The following is an 18,174-nucleotide window of genomic DNA, read 5'->3' as shown; positions in this document are numbered from 1 at the left end:
CTCTCCCTTCCTCTGCCTGCCGCTCTGCCCACTTGTGTGTGTGCGCGCGCGCTTCTCTGTCTAATAAATAAATAAAATCTTAAAGAAAAAAACCCAACTGATTAGATATCCAACAGAAAAAGTGGGAAGAACATGAATGTACAATTAACAAGAAAGATATAAAAATGACCCCCAAATACATGAAAAATGTTCAAACAGTCCTCATAAGAGAAGTGCAAATTAAAATACCACTGAGATACATTTTCTCAACTACCACACTAGAAAAATTTAAAAATATGATGGCATTCAGTTGGTGAGGCTGGGGGGGGTGGCCAGAATATTTATATTTGCAATACTCCCGAGGTGATTTTAATGTGTAGCCAAGATTGCAAACCATTATTTCAAGGCAACGGTCCAAATGGAAACTTGATACAAGAGAAAACCATATTTCCCCTAAAATTGAAAGCCCTTCTTCACTGTCAAAATCCCAAAATTCCTTAGCCAGCATGGCGATTAAATATTATTATTATTATCATTATCATTATTACTTTTAGGGAAAAGGTCAACATGTTTGCTACATACCACTGCAGTTTTCCTAACTCTTCCGGGGAGGAAGGGCACGGGATCCCGACAGAACAGCAGCACTGCTCTGGAGACAAGAGAAAAGAAAGAAGAGAATACATGGTCAAGAATAAGGCAAGGCAGAAGCTCAGATGCATCAAGTATTACGGTTCCTACACTGGCTGCATTTTAAAGAGCATGTATCTAAAACACGTGATAAAATACAACTGGATGCTATTATACTGACAATCATACATACATAATATGCTCAGAAGTATCTACTGAGTGAATAATTTGGGGGAGGTTATATGCACGCTATATCAATTGCTCTTCAGCAGCTCCCTAGAATTCTGAAGGAAATACATCCAGCAGCAATGGATCTAACACTCCAAATAGTAGTCCCCCTCTCTCAGTAGGGTTTTTTCCTATCTTGTTTTCAAATATAGTATACTGGAACTTTATTGAGAAAGCAGCGGGGGAAAAAAAATCACCTTTTAGAGCTTTCTAAAAACTGTCCAAGAGTCAAAACAGAAAGCTATAACATACTTAAATTTATTGATTTTATTTTCAGTTTTAAAAAGAACACATCAAAGTCATGTGCAAAAGAACACAGCAATAAAGAGAGAGACAACTTACCCATCGGTTGAATCTTTACTTTTTTCAAAGCAACCATTACAGCACATATGTTCATCGTTTTATTCATTTTTATTGTGAATGTACAATTTAATGTGCTGTAAAGAGAAATATATATAATCAGAATGTTATTAAACTGGAAACCTGCCTACATATTTGTAAATGCTTTTTCAAACTTGGGAGTGAGGAAAGGAGACACTGATACTGTGAACTTGGAATGACAGCGCAATAAGCCTGTGAACACCCACGACTTTTGACGATGAGACAGTGATAGAGGTTGACAGTCGGCGAGGTTGCAAACCAGAGACCTTGTGACCACACACAACTGCTGATTCATTTTGCCTGCGGGAACTATGAACTGGCTGGGGTGCAACTTGTTTGCAAAGACAAGCATCTTAACATCCAGAGTCTTACCCCCAGCTGGCTACTTGCCTGGTATCTGTAGGCATTTGAATTTCCATCATGGGAGCCCTGTCACATACTGGAAGAACATCGAGGTCTCTTAAATCCAAAACCTCTCTGGCAATTCAATCTAGATTATCAGATAACTAGCAACTTAAGACATTTTTTTTTACTTTAGTCTTGATTTACATGAAAAAATATTAATGTTGCAAACAACCCAAAGGGATAAGTGAAATGAACTAAATATATATAGTGGACAGGGATTCAATCTACGATTTCATGAAGAATTGCCATTATGTGCACCAGTGAATAGCTTGACGAGCAGAAACTGTCATTTTTGAGGACTTGTACTCTCACAGAATGCTCAGGATTCAGGTGGCGAGATTACTGACCTATGTAAGCCATTAGCTTCTGCAGCCAAGACAGCTGATGGATACAATTTAACATGATCATCTGCGCAACCTCAAATAATTGTCGGGCAATCTCTGACTCATCCCTGCACACTTCTTATCTTCTTTTCTCTTTCTTTCCAATCTTTTCTTCCCCCCTCTCCTTCTTCTCCCAAGCACTGTATTATATTCCTTCTTCTCTGTCTGGCCTTCACTAGACTGGACCGCTGGGAGCCATTTCTTGGTTATACTGGTGGTCCTCGGGGCTAAGGACACTGCTAGTCCCTCGCATCACCGCACCAGAGGCAAATGGCTCAGTCCCAACCACCCCTCTGTGATTCATAAAGAAATGGGAAGATGGATGTAACAGAGTGATGAGTGTTTCAGAGAATAAAAATGTGTATCCACAATGGCAGGAATATGTATTTATTTTAGAGGAACACATTTGAATTTACAACCTAATACCCCTCAATACTTTATTTTTCATGAGTAGAGAAATAATATGGATAAAAGTATTAAAAGTGACTGACCTTTGGGCCTCTGCTGTAGCACACACTATAAAATAAGTCTGAAACAAACAAACAGATTATATATGACAGTTGAGAATGTCAGACAAAACAACCCAGGACTTACCACAGCACCACAGAATCTTAGAGTCACAATAACCCCTAGGGATCATTCAATTCACATTGCTATCAGATTCCTGACGTATCATCAAAGCTACTCAGGGCAAACAGGCTCTGCTTGCATCCTGCTACTGTCAAGAACTCACTACCACACAAGGGAGCTCATTCTGGAGCCCTCATTTTAAGAAACTTTTGGTTTTCATGAAGGAAAATCTATCCCCTTGTAACAGCCATCCACTGTGATTTCCAGTTCTGACTCTGGATCCATGCAGTTCTGATTTCTGGAGTAATGGAACTAGGCTAGTCAATCTTTCATATGACAGATTTGGGGAAGTTCGAATACATTTCTCCTCAGGAACGCAGAACTCCATGCTTTCCCCCCAAAAAGAAACAGTAATTATAAACAAGGTATAGGATGTACTATGATTACCTCACTTAAGGTTTGCAGGGTTTTGTTTAGCTCTGATCGTCTGTTAAAAAAACGAGAGAAATTGACATGAAGGAGATCACTGGTGATGTTAAATTCAAAACAAGTTAGATTTTTAGCAATTAAATTAAGCCTGTGGTATTTATTGCTTCCAGTGTTCACTTTGAAGAAACACTGGGTATACTAAGAGATTCCTATGTGAGAAAAATAAATTATTTATATGACAAGGGAAACTAACCAGACAGAAGTGTATCAGTTCTAGCCAACAGCCAGATATAAATTATGGTTGAACACTCTTGTCATTCATTAGGCTCCTGGGTTCCCAGACAGCTTCTCCTGGCAGAGGGCCTAAAGAAGAGATGGCCCGAGGCAAAATTTCTGAGAGGGGCCCACCACTCACCATGGGGCCCCGCACCCCTGATTTCTTCCTCACTCCCTCTCCACCTGATCCCACCTGCCCTCTAGCACTCTCCAGCCCCCCTTCCCCTCCTCACCACTTCTCTTCCAGGATTTCCCTCACTCCTCTCCTCCAACCCCACTCAAACAACACTTTTATTTCTTCAGTGTGGAAGAGCTTCATGGGAAGTTAGGATAAAAGAAATCTAGTTAAAGAATTCACTCTAGGGGCACCTGCGTGGCTCAGTCGGTTAAGCATCTGCCTTTCAGCTAGGGTCATGATCGGGGGGTCCTGGGATAGGCTCTGTCAGGCTCCCTGTTCAGTGGGGAGACTGCTTCTTTCTCCCTCTGCCCCTGTCTCTCAAATAAATAAAATCTTTAAAAAAGAAGGAGGAGGAGAAGGAGGAGGAGAAGGGGGGGGAGGAGGAAGAGGAGGAGGAGAAGGAGAAGGAGGAGGAGGAGGAGGAGGAAGAGGAGAAGGGGAAGGAGGAGGAGGAAGAGAAGGAGGAGGAGAAGAATTCACTCTAAGGCAGTTGTTCTCAACTGGGGTGGGAGGGGATGGACTCTACCCCCCAAGGGACATTGGGCAATATCTGGAGATGTTTTTGATTGTCACAATTGGGGGCTGGGTGTTACTGGCATCTAGTGGATAGAGATCAGGGATCTGTTACACATGCTACAGTGTAAACACAGCCCAGAATAATAGAGAACTATCAGGTCCAAAATGTCAATAGTGCGGAGGCTGAGAAACCCAGCTCCACGGAATGGGCAATAATTCTAGGTGGTTCCAGGGAAGGTCTGGAGGAAAGAAGAGAAGGACTATGGCAACACTAAGCAGTCAGCTAGCTTTTCTAGCTGGCAGAAGCCGCTCCTCCTCAACTGTGCTCAGAGGCTACCTTTCCGGGGGTCTCCCTGGCCCCTGGGTTCAAGTCCAACCACTCTGCCTGCTCTATATTTAGATATGTAGAACATCTTTGGTGCCCTGGATACATCACATTCATTGTAGGGATTGTACTGTATTGTTATTTGTTTGCATCCTAGGTCTATCCTACCAGACCCTGGACTACTGGTTCTAGAAATTGGCCTCATGATGGAACCACCTGGGGGGCATTCAAAAATACCAACGTCTGTGTCCCAGGCCCAAATACTGATCTAATTGTTATAGAGTGTGCCTGGACATCAGGATTTTTAAAAGCTCCCCAGGTGATTTTAACATGCAGCCAGGGTAGAGAACCATTGTTCTAGAACCAGTTTTCCTTCCTGAGAGTTGGGTTTATCCCCAAGGCCAAACACATATTAAGGTGCTCAACAAATGCTTCGTGGCTTTAAATGAACTCCTCTATATTTCAAGTCTAGTAATTAAGATGAACTACAAGCATATGAATTTGTTTTCTGTTTATAAATTTGTGAGTTTAAAAAATTTTATCTTGGGGCACTGGGTGGCTCAAGTTAAGTGTCTGCCTTTGGCTCAGGTCATGATCCTGGAGTCCCAGGATCGAGCCCTGCATCGGGCTCCCTGCTCATCAGGGAGTCGGCTTCTCCCTCTGATTTCCTCCCTCTCGGGCTCTCTGTCTCTCAAATAAATAAAATCTTTTTTAAAAATGTAAAAAAATTTAAAAATGTATCTTATCAATATTGTTTCCCATCTAAAGTTTAAGATACTTCTAGGACATTGATATCTTCTGCTTTTTATTTCACACATATACTTTGAATAGCTAGGAAAGCTACATTTTTATCAGGAGTTCAAAAAATAGGCCTCAAGGACAGAAATACCACTCCTGTCCATCCCAGTTCTCACTAGTTTAACTGTTTGCGCTACACACTCCAGGGAGCCCTAGAGATGTGTGATAGCCCCCAGGAGGAATCCGAAGATTTCCCTCGAAAATTCCCCTCCATCTATGGCAGTGCTGACTCAGTGGGAGGTCAAAATGCTAATTGAAAGAATGACCCTTAAGAGGAGTTTTCTTTTGTTTTGTTTTGTTTTGTTTTGACCTAGGAAAGGTTTTTTTTTCCTTCAATGTCATCACAGATACAGGCTGGAGCTTTTGGATTTGGTTCAAAAGCTGATGAAAATCTCCTTTGAGGGGTAGTAGCCAGGTTGAGAGTAGATGGATTTTATCTCCCATGCTGTTTCCCGGCCTGAGGGTGAAGAAGACCTGACATTTCCCCTCCCAGGGACACTCAGGTAAGACTGTCTGTGGGCCTAGACTGACATTTTGACCTTGTGTCTGACTGGGAGCATCTATTTTTTGTAATGCATTTCTCATTGTCTGTGCTTGTCCCTGGAAGCTGGTACCTACTTCACGAAGACCTCTCTCTGACTTTTGAATGACTGACTCTTCATGAAAGCATGAACGAACGGAATACATGGCATCCCACCTTGAACTCTCTTCCAACCTTTCTGGCTACCAAATCATATTAAAGCTCAAATACCAATTCAAATTGACCCCTTACATAGCTACAGAGCATCAAAGAGAACAGCCTCATGGGGCTATTAGTTGACGGGTCTATTTGCTAAGAACTCAAGAACCAATTCTTTATAAGCTTTGGGTCTATTTCCTATTCTCAGTTTCCAAAAGTAAAGATAGCTCAACAAGTATCTTTCCATAGTTGATGTCTTAACTTTTACATCAAGCAGCAGATTACTCACTTCGATTCCCTTAGAGACAGGACTCCAGATAAGGTGCCATTAGCCGTATTTTGGTTCTGTTAGGAGCACAAAATCATTAAGAATATAACAAATACTGTGTGGTTTTTTACACTCTCTAACAAGAAGTTGGTCTTCAGTTTCATTGGCCACCCAAAGAACTACAGCCCAAAGACTGAAGGCATGGAGTATTACCCAGCCAACGATCAAATCCATATTGACTGAGCTAGTTTTGGTCTTTATATTTCCTTTCAAAAATACTCTGAATCAGCAAGTCTAATGTGCTAGTTAATTCCATTATTCCAAGGGTTCCCCCAAAAGAATACAATTAAAGCTCTCCACGTGAAAGGTCCCAGACTTAAGCAAAGATCCCAGTGTAAAGAGGGAACTTGGTAGCAGACTTCACTGCATTTCTAGCACCTCGCTCTTCGCCAGGCACATAGTAGGTGCTCAGGAAATAGTGAATGAACAAACCACATTTAGCTGGGATCCTCTGAACCAATATAAGTCATGGGAAGTGTGAGACTACTGCATCTGAAAACCCCATGGGGCGGAACAGGATCACATTCATAAGACTATTGTTAGATTCAAGATATTTCTTATTGCTACAAGTTTCTAATATAATTTAAAAATTTTTAAAGCAGGGCGCCTGGGTGGCACAGTGGTTGAGCGTCTGCCTTCGGCTCAGGGCGTGATCCCGGAGTTCTGGGATCGAGCCCCACATCAGGCTCCTCCGCTATGAGCCTGCTTCTTCCTCTCCCACTCCCCCTGCTTGTGTTCCCTCTCTCGCTGGCTGTCTCTATCTCTGTCGAATAAATAAATAAAATCTTTAAAAAAAAATTTTAACCATAGGATTCCATCATATAAACATTTAGCAGGCAAGCTTAGTGAAAACTGAAATATGCTTATTAACAAAGTACCATGATTATTATGAAGGCAAACCTTCTTGACAAAGCTAGTACTTCAACAACAGATATTTTATTTAAATTTGGTCATAAAAGCAAATATGCCAAATACCATGAATAATCTGAACCTTAAACAAATCTTTAAATGCAAAAGCACTTGCTTTCTTCTAAGACTGCAATAAAAAAAATCTTTAAAACCTACCTGGGTAACATTGCTTTCTTCATATGGAAACATTATCTCACCTCTAAAAAATGCTAAAAATAAATTTGCAAAACAAAATTTGAGACTTGCATCCTTAGAACTTAAGGATTAATACAACACAAGAAAAGATTATCAGATTAATAGTGAACAATCAAATTAATAAAATAAATGGTTTCATCAAATTCTTTGCAATTACTCACATTTACTGTCTTTTCTATTAGAACGGTACTCAATGACCATCAATACAACTTTCAGAAAATGCGAACCATAAACTCTGTGTGGAAATGTGGAAAGAGAAAAAACTTGCCTCCTTGTCAAGAAATTTTAATACTACATGCTGCTCATCAGAGCTTTGTTTCTCATGAAGATGCTAACTTGGGGAACCAGCTCTAACATTAAAAATCTTTTTGGGGGATGCCTGAATGGCTCAGTCAGTTAAGCGCCTGTCTTCGGCTCAGGTCATGATCCCAGGGTCCTGGGATTGAGCCCCGCATTGGGCTCCCTGTTTGGCGGGGAGCCTGCTTCTCCCTCTCCCTCTGCCCCAGCTTGTGCTCATGCTCTCTCTGTTTCTCTCTCTCAAATGAATAAAATAAAATCTTTAAAAAAAAACTTTTTGGATTTTCTAGTTGCAGTTACATACTGCAAAAAAGTGTTTCTCAGAAATTAAGCAGCCTTATGAGAGTCTATTTATTCCTGGCCATTTGTTTTTGTTTTTGTTTTTGTTTTTTTTAATATAGCTACCAAGTGCAATCTCTCCCCTAGGAACAAAGTTAAGATTTTGCTTTTGAAACCTGACTAGTATGCAGGGAGAATCCTTTCTTCAGTTGAACAACTCATTGTGGCTTTCATCTCAGAAATGCCAGAAAACTCTGTTCTTAAAATGCTCACTTCAGGAAATACAGAACTCAATTTCAGTCAACCTGTTTCCTACAGGGTATACACTTGGAGGGGCTCCGACTCGATCAGAAAAAAAGAAAATAGACACTGCTTAACAGAAGTACACTGTGTGCACTTCATAATCTGCAGAGATAGAAAACCGGCCTCTTGGGCAGAAGGCAAAGAGGTCATACAAACTAGAGCAGGTGTCAGCCATTTTTTGGTATCAGATCTGATATTTGAGGTTTTGTGGACCACATGTTCTGTCAGAACTACTCAAATTTGCATTTGTAGCAGGAAAGCAGCCAAACAATATGTACGCGAATGGTATGGCTATATTCCAATAAAACTTTATTTACAAAAACACGTGGCAGGCATTATTTAGACGATGGGCAGTAGTTTGTCAACTCCTGAACTAGAGGGTTGAATGCCTTTTAAGCTCATCTTTTATAGCAACCTAAAGTACAACTGATGCCCACAGCCAAGTACCCAATGGTCCACTTTCACTTAAAATGGCCGACAAAGCCACTGGCCCAGTGACTAACAGGATTTATCTATTTTAGCAACTTTGCTACTGAGAACGTCAACTTCTAGTATATGTGCTGCCGAAGCGAGCACGAGAACGTCAACTTCTGCATATCGATACTGAAATCTCAATTAATGCAGTACACAATTATTAAAAGTAAAGATACTTGATATATGCATAGAACTACTTATCCATTTTGGAAAAAAACCCTTAGCTATTAAAAATGTATTTAGCATGCACACGCGTGTGTGCACATGCCGACACCCACAGCTTCTCTCCCTCACCAGTCTGTTCTCCAAGTTCATCCTTCAGTCTTGTGGAATGCACGTTGCATTTCATAAATGTGCTGGGAGCATAATAGTAGAAGAGCAACAGGGAAGCTTTTGACCCGCAGCCTAACACTGCCTGGTCAGCTCCCAGTTTTTTCACCAGCCTCCGTTTCCCTTAATGAACTCAGATTGGAACCTGCGAGCAATGAAGGTTTCTAGTTTCTGGCAGGATACTGTGGAATTTCTGGTGCCAAAAGACTTGGTTCCCTGATGAGGTTGTTTTCACCAGACACTAAAACAAATGGTCAATTCAGTCACTTAATTGGGGAAAACATTACTGCAACTAGCTTCCTGGCATCTGTTATTCAAGATGACCATAGTTTTTTTTGTTTTTTTTTTTTAACTAAATGTTCAATTTTCAAAGTTATCAAACATCATGTAGACATAACACTAAACTAGACATTAGTCACCAGTTCAAAACACAGATGAAGCGTAAAAATAATGAAATTATGGAGAATTCAGTAAGAGAAGGGTAAGAGAAGAGGGAGAGAAGAAGAAGGACGAGTTACACAATATGTGAAAGTGAAATGTATCTAACAAGTCTTTTTTCCCTTTAATCAAAGCCAGCTAATATTTGCCTACTATACTCTACCTGGCGCATGCTATCAGCAGAATGCTCATATATGTAAATCTCACATTCACACAAGTAGAAAATGTTTGTGGACCATTCTTTGAATACAAAGTTTTCTTGTTTTCTAATACCTTTCAACCTTAACTTTTTTTACTTGAAGTTGTTTCCTATGTTTTTAAAACAAATTATTAAAAGAAACAGAACAAAAGGCACAGAAGAAACGGAAAACATTCCTATAAGGATTCTTTTTTAAGACTTTAAAATGACAAAATACTTCATTACCTTCCTCCTCTCTCTTCCTGTGATCCAATTCTGACCTGCCACACCATGTTTTTATGTTTTTCACATCTGCTTTCATTGGTTTTAATAAGGAAGGGAACCCAGAGAGCCAAACCAACGTGAGAAAAATGGTTGTTTCATTCCTTCTGGCAGCAAAAATATTCCCTTTTCAAAAATAACGTGTTCTCAAGAGATTTCCATCTTCAATTTAAAAAATAGTGGACAGTCTGGGTTAAAGATGGCAAAATACACTCTGGGCACTACTGGAATTAGCATCCAATTAAACTAGGTGTACGTGAGGTTTTCAACATTCTAGTAGAGCGGTTTATTTTACTTTTAGCAAAAGATGACACCCTATGTCTAAGCTATAATACTTAAGATCCTATGGAAAAGCTTGAGGGATCTGTATATCAGAAGTGGCTTTCGATAGTTAAGTTCATTACTAGTTATATTCATGGACCAACTCTAAGGGTATTCCTTACGGATTTAAAGCTATGGCGAAAAATATTTGGTGTAGAGCTTCGTGTTCTCATATTAAGGAAGTTAATCCATCATCTCACTAAGCAACGGGAAGATAATTTCAGGCAGATCTAAAATTTGTTTTTGTTTTCATTTGGGACTTCTTAGTAGCCAGGCGATATGAAAAGAGACAGATCAGAGAGATACACATCACATATTCAACAGGAGAAAAACAAACCTTTTCTCTCTCTGGAGCTCATTTATCTGCTAATGTGTAATGTACAGAAGAACTAACCTGAGTCATTGCAAATAGATGACAAATTGCAGATATTTCTCTGGGGTTTGACTCCTGCAAAGGAAACAACCCAGCTGGTTAAACATGTCAACACCTACATTTATATCCTACATTGTCAAGAGAATTCACAGATTTAGGCATCAAACGTGGACCAAAAATATTGTAAGTTGGATATAACTGGCTGGATGAATTCCACAAAGACTAAAGGAATGAGAGAGGTTTCATTTCTTAGCTGGTCAGCTATAGAACTTGATTCTTTACTATTCTTTAGTATGTCACTGTCTAATCCCCTACTCCTCCCTCAAAATTTTTGTTGTCCTGTTCCCAATTAATCCCTCTCTTGTCTAACACAAAAAGAACAGAGTGAATGCAAATCGAGCATAGAGACTTTAAGTGCAATAGCCCTTACTCATAGATGCTCTTTCCTTTCCTGAGCATTCATGAACGCTCTAATGCTGTTCTGATTTCCTTATGCAAATATATGTTAAGAAATAACATCAATGTCATGATGTCATCGCACCTAGGCAAAACCCACAAAATTCAAAAACTTTTTGCTGAACAACTACCATATTCTACAGGTTTTAGAAGGTTCCAGATACAGACACTGCCCTCAACGAGCGTGCAATCTAGTGATAGTGGCCAGTAAATAAAAAGTTATAGTGAGGGCAAAATGGAGTGACGGCCAGCAAAACAGACTACACAGGCATACAAAGGAGGGAGAGACAAATGGGGGATAAAACAAGCCATGTTAGAACAAAAAACTTCACACATATTCATCTAAAAAACACTTGCTCCTTTGGTGAAAGGAGAAGTACATCTCTTCTTTGATTTGAAGAGAGCTCAAGGTTTACTCCCCTAAAAATCTCGCCTTCATAAATTTCATCCTTTTGGCGAAGTATAAGAAATCTATAATAAATGTCAGGGGCAAATGCTGATAATGTCTTAAGCAAAGGGCCAAGGGGAAAAGATTGTTATATTAAGGAATATTTTGCTGTCCTTGTTAGGTCTGGCTTGTTTAGAATTATGTATGCAATGCCTAATTGCTATTTTATTTCCATAGTACTTTATGAGTGCTTAATTTTTTTTCTTAAGAGAACAAGTTCGGACACAAACTCAAATTAGGACTTGTGTTAGCGCATGTGAAATGGTTTCTGCCAGAATGATCTGGGTGACATTTGCTGAATGGGCATCATGCTTCAACAAAGAGTTTTGATTCTGTGAGCAAACTGAATTTAGGTGCCAAAAGTTACCCAACATGCAGAATTCTATATTGTTTCACAGCAATGTTACCCACACCAAAAGAGAGATTTCATCTTAAATACACGTGTTTTAGATGGTGGGTAGTAATGCTTTAAATGTTCTCTACAACCATCAGTCTACTGTTCACTAAGTATTACATTCCATCATCTCTCATTTTTCTCTAAATTTTAGTGGCACTTTTGTTTCCAGTGATGTGTGTCTTTTGCTGCTCATTAACCCTGAGAATTTTCTTTCCCGTTGCTAGGGCTGTTATCTGTAATTTCCCCCAAGTACATGGCCACAGGTCATCCTTTAAGTCATGAGTGAGAAAATTTTGTAAAGGGTGAAATAATAAATATTTTAGGCTTTGTGGGCCATACAGTCTCTGTCACAACTACTCAACTCTCCTGTTCGTTGTACAAGAAAAGTAGCCATAGATAACATGTAAACAGATGGGCATGGCAGTGTTCCAATAAAACTTTATTTACAAAAATAGGTAGTGGGCCATATTTGCCCTGCAGGCCAGTTTGTCAACCCCTGCTTTAAATCAACCAGAAGCCTTTGTTAAGCATATCACGTATTCCTAGTCTTGCACCAGGTACTTAAAAGTACATCCCTTTTTTTGATTTCAAAAGAGTTTGAGGTTGACTCCTCTAAGAATCTTTCCCTCGTAAATTTAATCCCATTGATAACCACTAGCACCAGCCCTTTTATCTCCCATGCTTCTTAACCATGTCAGAAACACTTGTGTAATCATTTGCCTTTATCTGCATACATGTTCATGTTAGTTATTTCTTTGTTTGCCTTGTCTCTCCCCCGAACTAGAACATTCTTGAGAGTGGGCATTGTGTCTCATCATGACTATATAGCCCCAAACACTTAGCACAACTTCAGTTACCCAGTGCACAAACATCTATTCATTAAGACCAGATTTCATTTTTGAAAAGTAGGAAAAAAGAGAAAGAAAACATAGAAACCAGCCATTTGTTTCATTTTACTTTAGTTATAAAAAAGAAAGTCTGGATATTGATAGTAAGTCATACCTGATGCATTGAAGGTTTTTACTATAGTGATTTTAGTTTTTTCTGCAAAGAAGCAATTTAAATATTAGAGCAGAATTGTTGCTTTTTAAAAAACAATTTGCCACGAGTATCATTTTAGTGAAGTGCTAAGAAAATCATACTATTGACACCTTTCAGACACTACTGGTCATCCCAGCAGCTGAATAAATGGGAATCGCATACCCAGATCATGTATCATTGGAATAGGGTGAGTCTGGGATTTGTATTCCCATGTTTACCCAGTTATCTCACACCCACCACGCACCCCACTGTTTGTATCATCCTACTGCAGTTTCCACGCGCTGCTGCTAGGGGACAAATTAATGTAGAATTGAGTCACTATCAGGACCTTCAGATGACAGGTTATAAAGAAAAGGTGATTCAGAATAAAACTTAATGGAAACACAAGATCTAAAATACCGCATGCTCTATAATCAAGAAAGTGTCCTGCTATTTTCTCTAAGAGCTAACATAATATTATCGCTATTGTGTCAGTAGATAAAATTATTCTCAAAAAGGTTGGAAACACTCAATTACAGTTGTACAATAAGCTCACAGCAGAATCTGGACAGAACAGTTCAAACCACAGGCAAATACGAACACACTCTGAAGAAGCAAACCTTAGAAATATCTTCCCAACACACTCTGGGGACAGAGCCCGTGGTTCATTTCTCAAATAATGGAGAACCAGGTTCAGAAATCCTTGCTTTAGGGATGGACAACTAGAAGAGGCTACGTTTGGGGCACAGACTTGCAAAGTTCTGTCTGCTAGGGTGAGTGGCAAATTCTGAAGAAAACACAAAGCTCAGATCTTGGAGAAGCACTTAAGAATGATGACATTATACCAACAGTTTCTGAAACCTCATTTGTGTCAGGTGTTATTGATGAGTTCCCGTTTCAATGTATGACTGACTCATGGGCAATGGTTGGTGGTAATTATAGAGGCTGACAGTATTTTGCATTATCATTAAGAATCTTCTAAATATATTATTTGGTTTGCCCTGTTACTTTCTTTCCCAGAGCAAACAAAACACATCTGTGAAATGAACTTCCGGTTCTAGTAACAAAAGTGCTTTTGGGGAAAACCGTTCAACCTCACTAATCAAGAATGTAAAACAAAACCTATGGAATTGAAAGATCTAGTAATATATGATATAGTCTCAGCTCTCAGCGAAGGTACAGTGTGACACGGACATCCTCAATCACTGCTGACAGGATGTTACTGGGGACAAGCTTTCAAGAAAGTAACTGAGCAGTAGGTATATCAAGGACCTTACAATATTCATACTGCTAACCCATTAAGTCCAATCCTTAGAATGCATCCTACAGAAATCAGGAATGAATGCAAAATGCTGGCACAAGGATGTTCATTGCAACAATTTCTATTAAAAAATAGAAACAGCTTTAAGAATGTTCAACATACGGTACACAATGGAATATTATCAAGTCATTAATATTAATGAACAGTGGAAAATACTTATAATTTAATATGAAGTCAAAAGGGCAAGACATAAAAATCTATATACACTACGACTATTGTGTAAAAGACACACACACACACACACACACACACACACACACAGTGTATATGTATATATGATCCTGAATGGAAATATATCAAATTATTAACAGTAATAGTCTTAGAAAAGTAACATTAGAGATGATTTGTATTTTTTCATTTTATTTTTCTATATTATCCATTTGTTATGAGCTAAGATATATTACTATTACAATTTTTTAAATGTTATTTTAAATGCAGAGCTACGGTCACAACAGTTTGGAAGTTCAGGAATATGATAACTCCAGAATGACAAGGTCAAAGTGAAATGAGCAGTAAATCAACAATTGAAGGCACAGGAAGTAGGCAAGGAGATAACCTTTAGCAACCCAGAAGACTGACCACACAGTGAGAAACCCAGCAAGGCACAGAAGACGAGCTATTATATTTAGAAAGAACTTGATATTACCTGTTTTGTTTAAAGTGGATAATACACTCGAAGTAGCATCTGAAATAAAGTAACGAAAATTTAGCCTAATTATTGATATGCTTAACAAACACATGCATCTTCTAGCTTCCTTAAATATTTCACTTTTCCCCAAGTCCTAGAGAAGCTAGAGAGTTCTGCAAAAGCCAACTGACACTGTCAAATGTATGTGCTGCCCACCCAGCCACACACTAACCATGCTCCAAACCCCAGACACAATTCCTGAGCAAGTATTCGTGCTTTTAAAATGTGTTTCCTGGGGCGCCTGGGTGGCACAGCGGTTAAGCATCTGCCTTCGGCTCAGGGCGTGATCCCGGCGTTATGGGATCGAGCCCCACATCGGGCTCCTTCGCTATGAGCCTGCTTCTTTCTCTCCCACTCCCCCTGCTTGTGTTCCCTCTCTCGCTGGCTGTCTCTATCTCTGTCAAATAAATAAATAAAATCTTAAAAAAATAAAATAAAATGTGTTTCCTGAACACAGGTGATGTGTCTAAAACATAGCAACACTTCTATAATATTAGATTTAAATAAACCCATTTATGTTGTTTAATATTTTGTCCCTTTTATACTCCATTATAATGCAAGCCCCTAAGGGATATATTTCCAGTTAATACCAACTTTAATATATAGCCCTGTGGATGCTTAATGGTACACTCTTATAAAGCAATCTTTAAGCAGTTCTAGCTTAAAATTAAACTTCTTGAACATTATATTTCACTACCTTTTAGAAAAAAAATCTCATTTTTATCTTGTTTCCCTTAACATTCAATTGAAAATCTATTCTGTTATTTCTTTAAATAAAAATCATTCTGTAATTTATTATTCTGGATGAAACCTTAGGGGGAAAAGGCACATATTATCACACTTAAAAACCCACATACAATGGATCCAAAAACTAATGCCAAAGCTATTTTGAAGATGTTCTTTCACTTGAAAAAGTAATTAAACATAAAAACGATAATATCTAGCCTTTCCCATTGGACCAAATATGAATTTAAACCCGTTTCGATCAGTGTGAATTCCATCTAGGATTCTTTAGTTCCTTAACCACCAACAACATGGTGAGATTTTTATTTTAACCAAGTGAAGGACTGTGAAAAGCATTGGTTTTGGGCTGCACAAAGATGGAGGCTGTCTACCCACAGAGTGGAAGGCACAGAATGTGCCCTGTCCACCTCCCTCAAACACAGCCCACTTCTCCGGCAGGATAAAGAAGCCAGGTTTTTTCCTTCATGGCGTGCTCCTTAAAAATTGATAAAATCATCTGTAAAAAGGCTGTCTTTGAACACTCTGTGCCTCCAAATCCATGCTGAATCGTATTGAAGTCACTGGATGTGTTTTCCACATTTAAAGAATCTGTCATATAAAATGTGCTGGCATTGTGTTGGAAAGCAAAAGAAACGGAATGCTCAAAGTGTCATCAATATTTCTTCTTTTTCACAGAATAGTTAGCGTGGTGGGGGGCTGGCCTCCCTCCATGATAATAAGAATGTTTTCACTTAACCGGAAAGTTGAGGGTGTTCTCTAGGGTCGACAGTTCTGAGGCTCTGTTTGATTTGGGGTGTTTTTTCTTTTGTGTTATTTGAATATGAAAACCTTCAACACCACTCACTACACTTATATTCATATTAAGGGTTATCAATTTTCACTCGCTTCAGAAAAATTCTTACCATTTAGGCTTGTAGTTTCAACCTCTTTTGTCCCGAGGGGGAAAAAAAACAATAGAAAGGTATAATTAAATCCAAAATTTAACAAATTGGGCTAAATCTAGGTTTGAATTTTTTCAAAATCTTGCCTGGAGTACCATTGGTGTAGGGGACAAAACCAACAAAAGATGATTCAACTGTAAGAGGAAAAAAACAACAAAATTTTCAAATTAATATTTTGAAACAATTATTTATTGAATTCTAAGAAGTTAAGACTTTTGAGATAGAATTATGGAAAGAAGTAGACAACATGCTATCAGACCAATATGAATCTGCAAGCCCCATAATCACTCAGAGAATATACACTTAACCAGACAATTACAGAGAAAGAACTCAAGAAATAAAAAGAGTGCAGTTGTCTCATTTTACAGACGAAGAATCTGAGACTCATCCCTCAAAGCCTGTTCCTACCTATGAAATATTATGGAAATAAGTTCAGAAACCACAGCAAAATATGTGACATACCACTTTCAAATTTTTTCAGCCAGAGAATTCTAGAAAACATTTTATACTTTGAATAATTGTCAAACTACAATTATGAAACATATCAGCACATTGGCTCCATTCTGTTATAATAACGCCCGCAACTCTTACCATCGTGAATTGAGGATTTAACCAAAACAAAAACAAAAAACAAAAAAACCGACAACTTTGCTATCACTCAGTACAGTACCACCTAACACAATTTCCTGGTAAGTTATTTTAAAATATGGCTGCTATTAAGACAATCAATCAAGTTATAAATTTTCCATGGAGTAAATCCACTTACACTAAGAGGTCAAGCTACTACACACATTTTGCATGTTTAAATATTAAAAAGATCCTATGGCTTGACTTCTACGTATACACAGGAAAAGTTAACACAAACATTTTACAAGTAACACAAGCTTCACAGTAGGCAGACTGATATTCAGTGGGTAAGGACAACACTTGGGTGTGTCAAGGCGCTTGGCAGGCCTGTCTGTTTTAGACTGCTCATGCGCTGGCTGAAACACACACACCCTGTCTGTCCTACATTATTGCTTCCATATTTTATCATTTACTACATTTTTTTTAATTACCAAGGATATTTCTTTTTTTTTTTTTAAAGATTTTTATTTATTTATTTGACAGAGATAGAGACAGCCAGCGAGAGAGGGAACACAAACAGGGGGAGTAGGAGAGGAAGAAGCAGGCTCACAGCGGAGGAGCCTGATGTGGGGCTCGATCCCAGAACGCCGGGATCACGCCCTGAGCCGAAGGCAGACGCCTAACGACTGAGCCACCCGGGCGCCCCACCAAGGATATTTCTTGAGAAATAAGACAGTTCCTGAGCAATAAGATTCAAAGTGTGGATATGGAATCCTTTGCTGTTGGGGCAAAACAAAATCATTGGCAAAAGCTGGTTTTTAATTAGCAAATATTAATTCTTCTGAAAGGTGATGAACGGTGAGAGAGGCCTGAGTGCACACCCCCCTGCCGGTCCCTGGATGTGCACAGTTAGTGCCACTCTCCCCCAGGGCACCCAGAACTCAGGCTTAGACTGGAACCAGTGTGTGCCTCCAAATGTCCATGCCCCCTATTTCCATGCAAACAGGATTTTGCTAAGATATCACCATGATTAAGTCAGATGATGGCTACTGTACTAGGAGACAAATACAGTGGTTCATTTTACCCTAGGAGCTTAACAGCAAGGGGGCAA

The 18,174-nt window shown here is 39.1% G+C and overlaps 1 protein-coding gene across 1 annotated transcript in view; it reads right to left on the bottom strand.

Annotated features, from left to right (window-relative positions):
* The window catches only part of ADGRG2 (adhesion G protein-coupled receptor G2), a 71,518-nt gene that overhangs the window by 28,470 nt on the left and 24,874 nt on the right, over window positions 1-18,174 (bottom strand). The window contains exons 3-13 of the mRNA XM_008696426.2: window positions 16,592-16,630; window positions 16,458-16,481; window positions 14,770-14,808; window positions 12,785-12,826; window positions 10,503-10,556; window positions 7,168-7,220; window positions 6,064-6,119; window positions 3,021-3,060; window positions 2,495-2,532; window positions 1,177-1,271; window positions 562-628 (exon numbers count right to left, since the gene is read on the bottom strand). Of these exons, the coding sequence (XP_008694648.2) occupies window positions 562-628; window positions 1,177-1,271; window positions 2,495-2,532; window positions 3,021-3,060; window positions 6,064-6,119; window positions 7,168-7,220; window positions 10,503-10,556; window positions 12,785-12,826; window positions 14,770-14,808; window positions 16,458-16,481; window positions 16,592-16,630 (547 nt within the window). The remainder of the gene's footprint in view (window positions 1-561; window positions 629-1,176; window positions 1,272-2,494; window positions 2,533-3,020; window positions 3,061-6,063; window positions 6,120-7,167; window positions 7,221-10,502; window positions 10,557-12,784; window positions 12,827-14,769; window positions 14,809-16,457; window positions 16,482-16,591; window positions 16,631-18,174) is intronic.

This window comes from Ursus maritimus (genome assembly GCF_017311325.1).
Source record: "Ursus maritimus isolate PB19 chromosome X unlocalized genomic scaffold, ASM1731132v1 scaffold_X1, whole genome shotgun sequence".
Classification (NCBI taxonomy): domain Eukaryota; kingdom Metazoa; phylum Chordata; class Mammalia; order Carnivora; family Ursidae; genus Ursus; species Ursus maritimus.
Note: the sequence above shows the minus strand (reverse complement) of the source record. Positions and strands in the feature narration are given on the sequence as shown.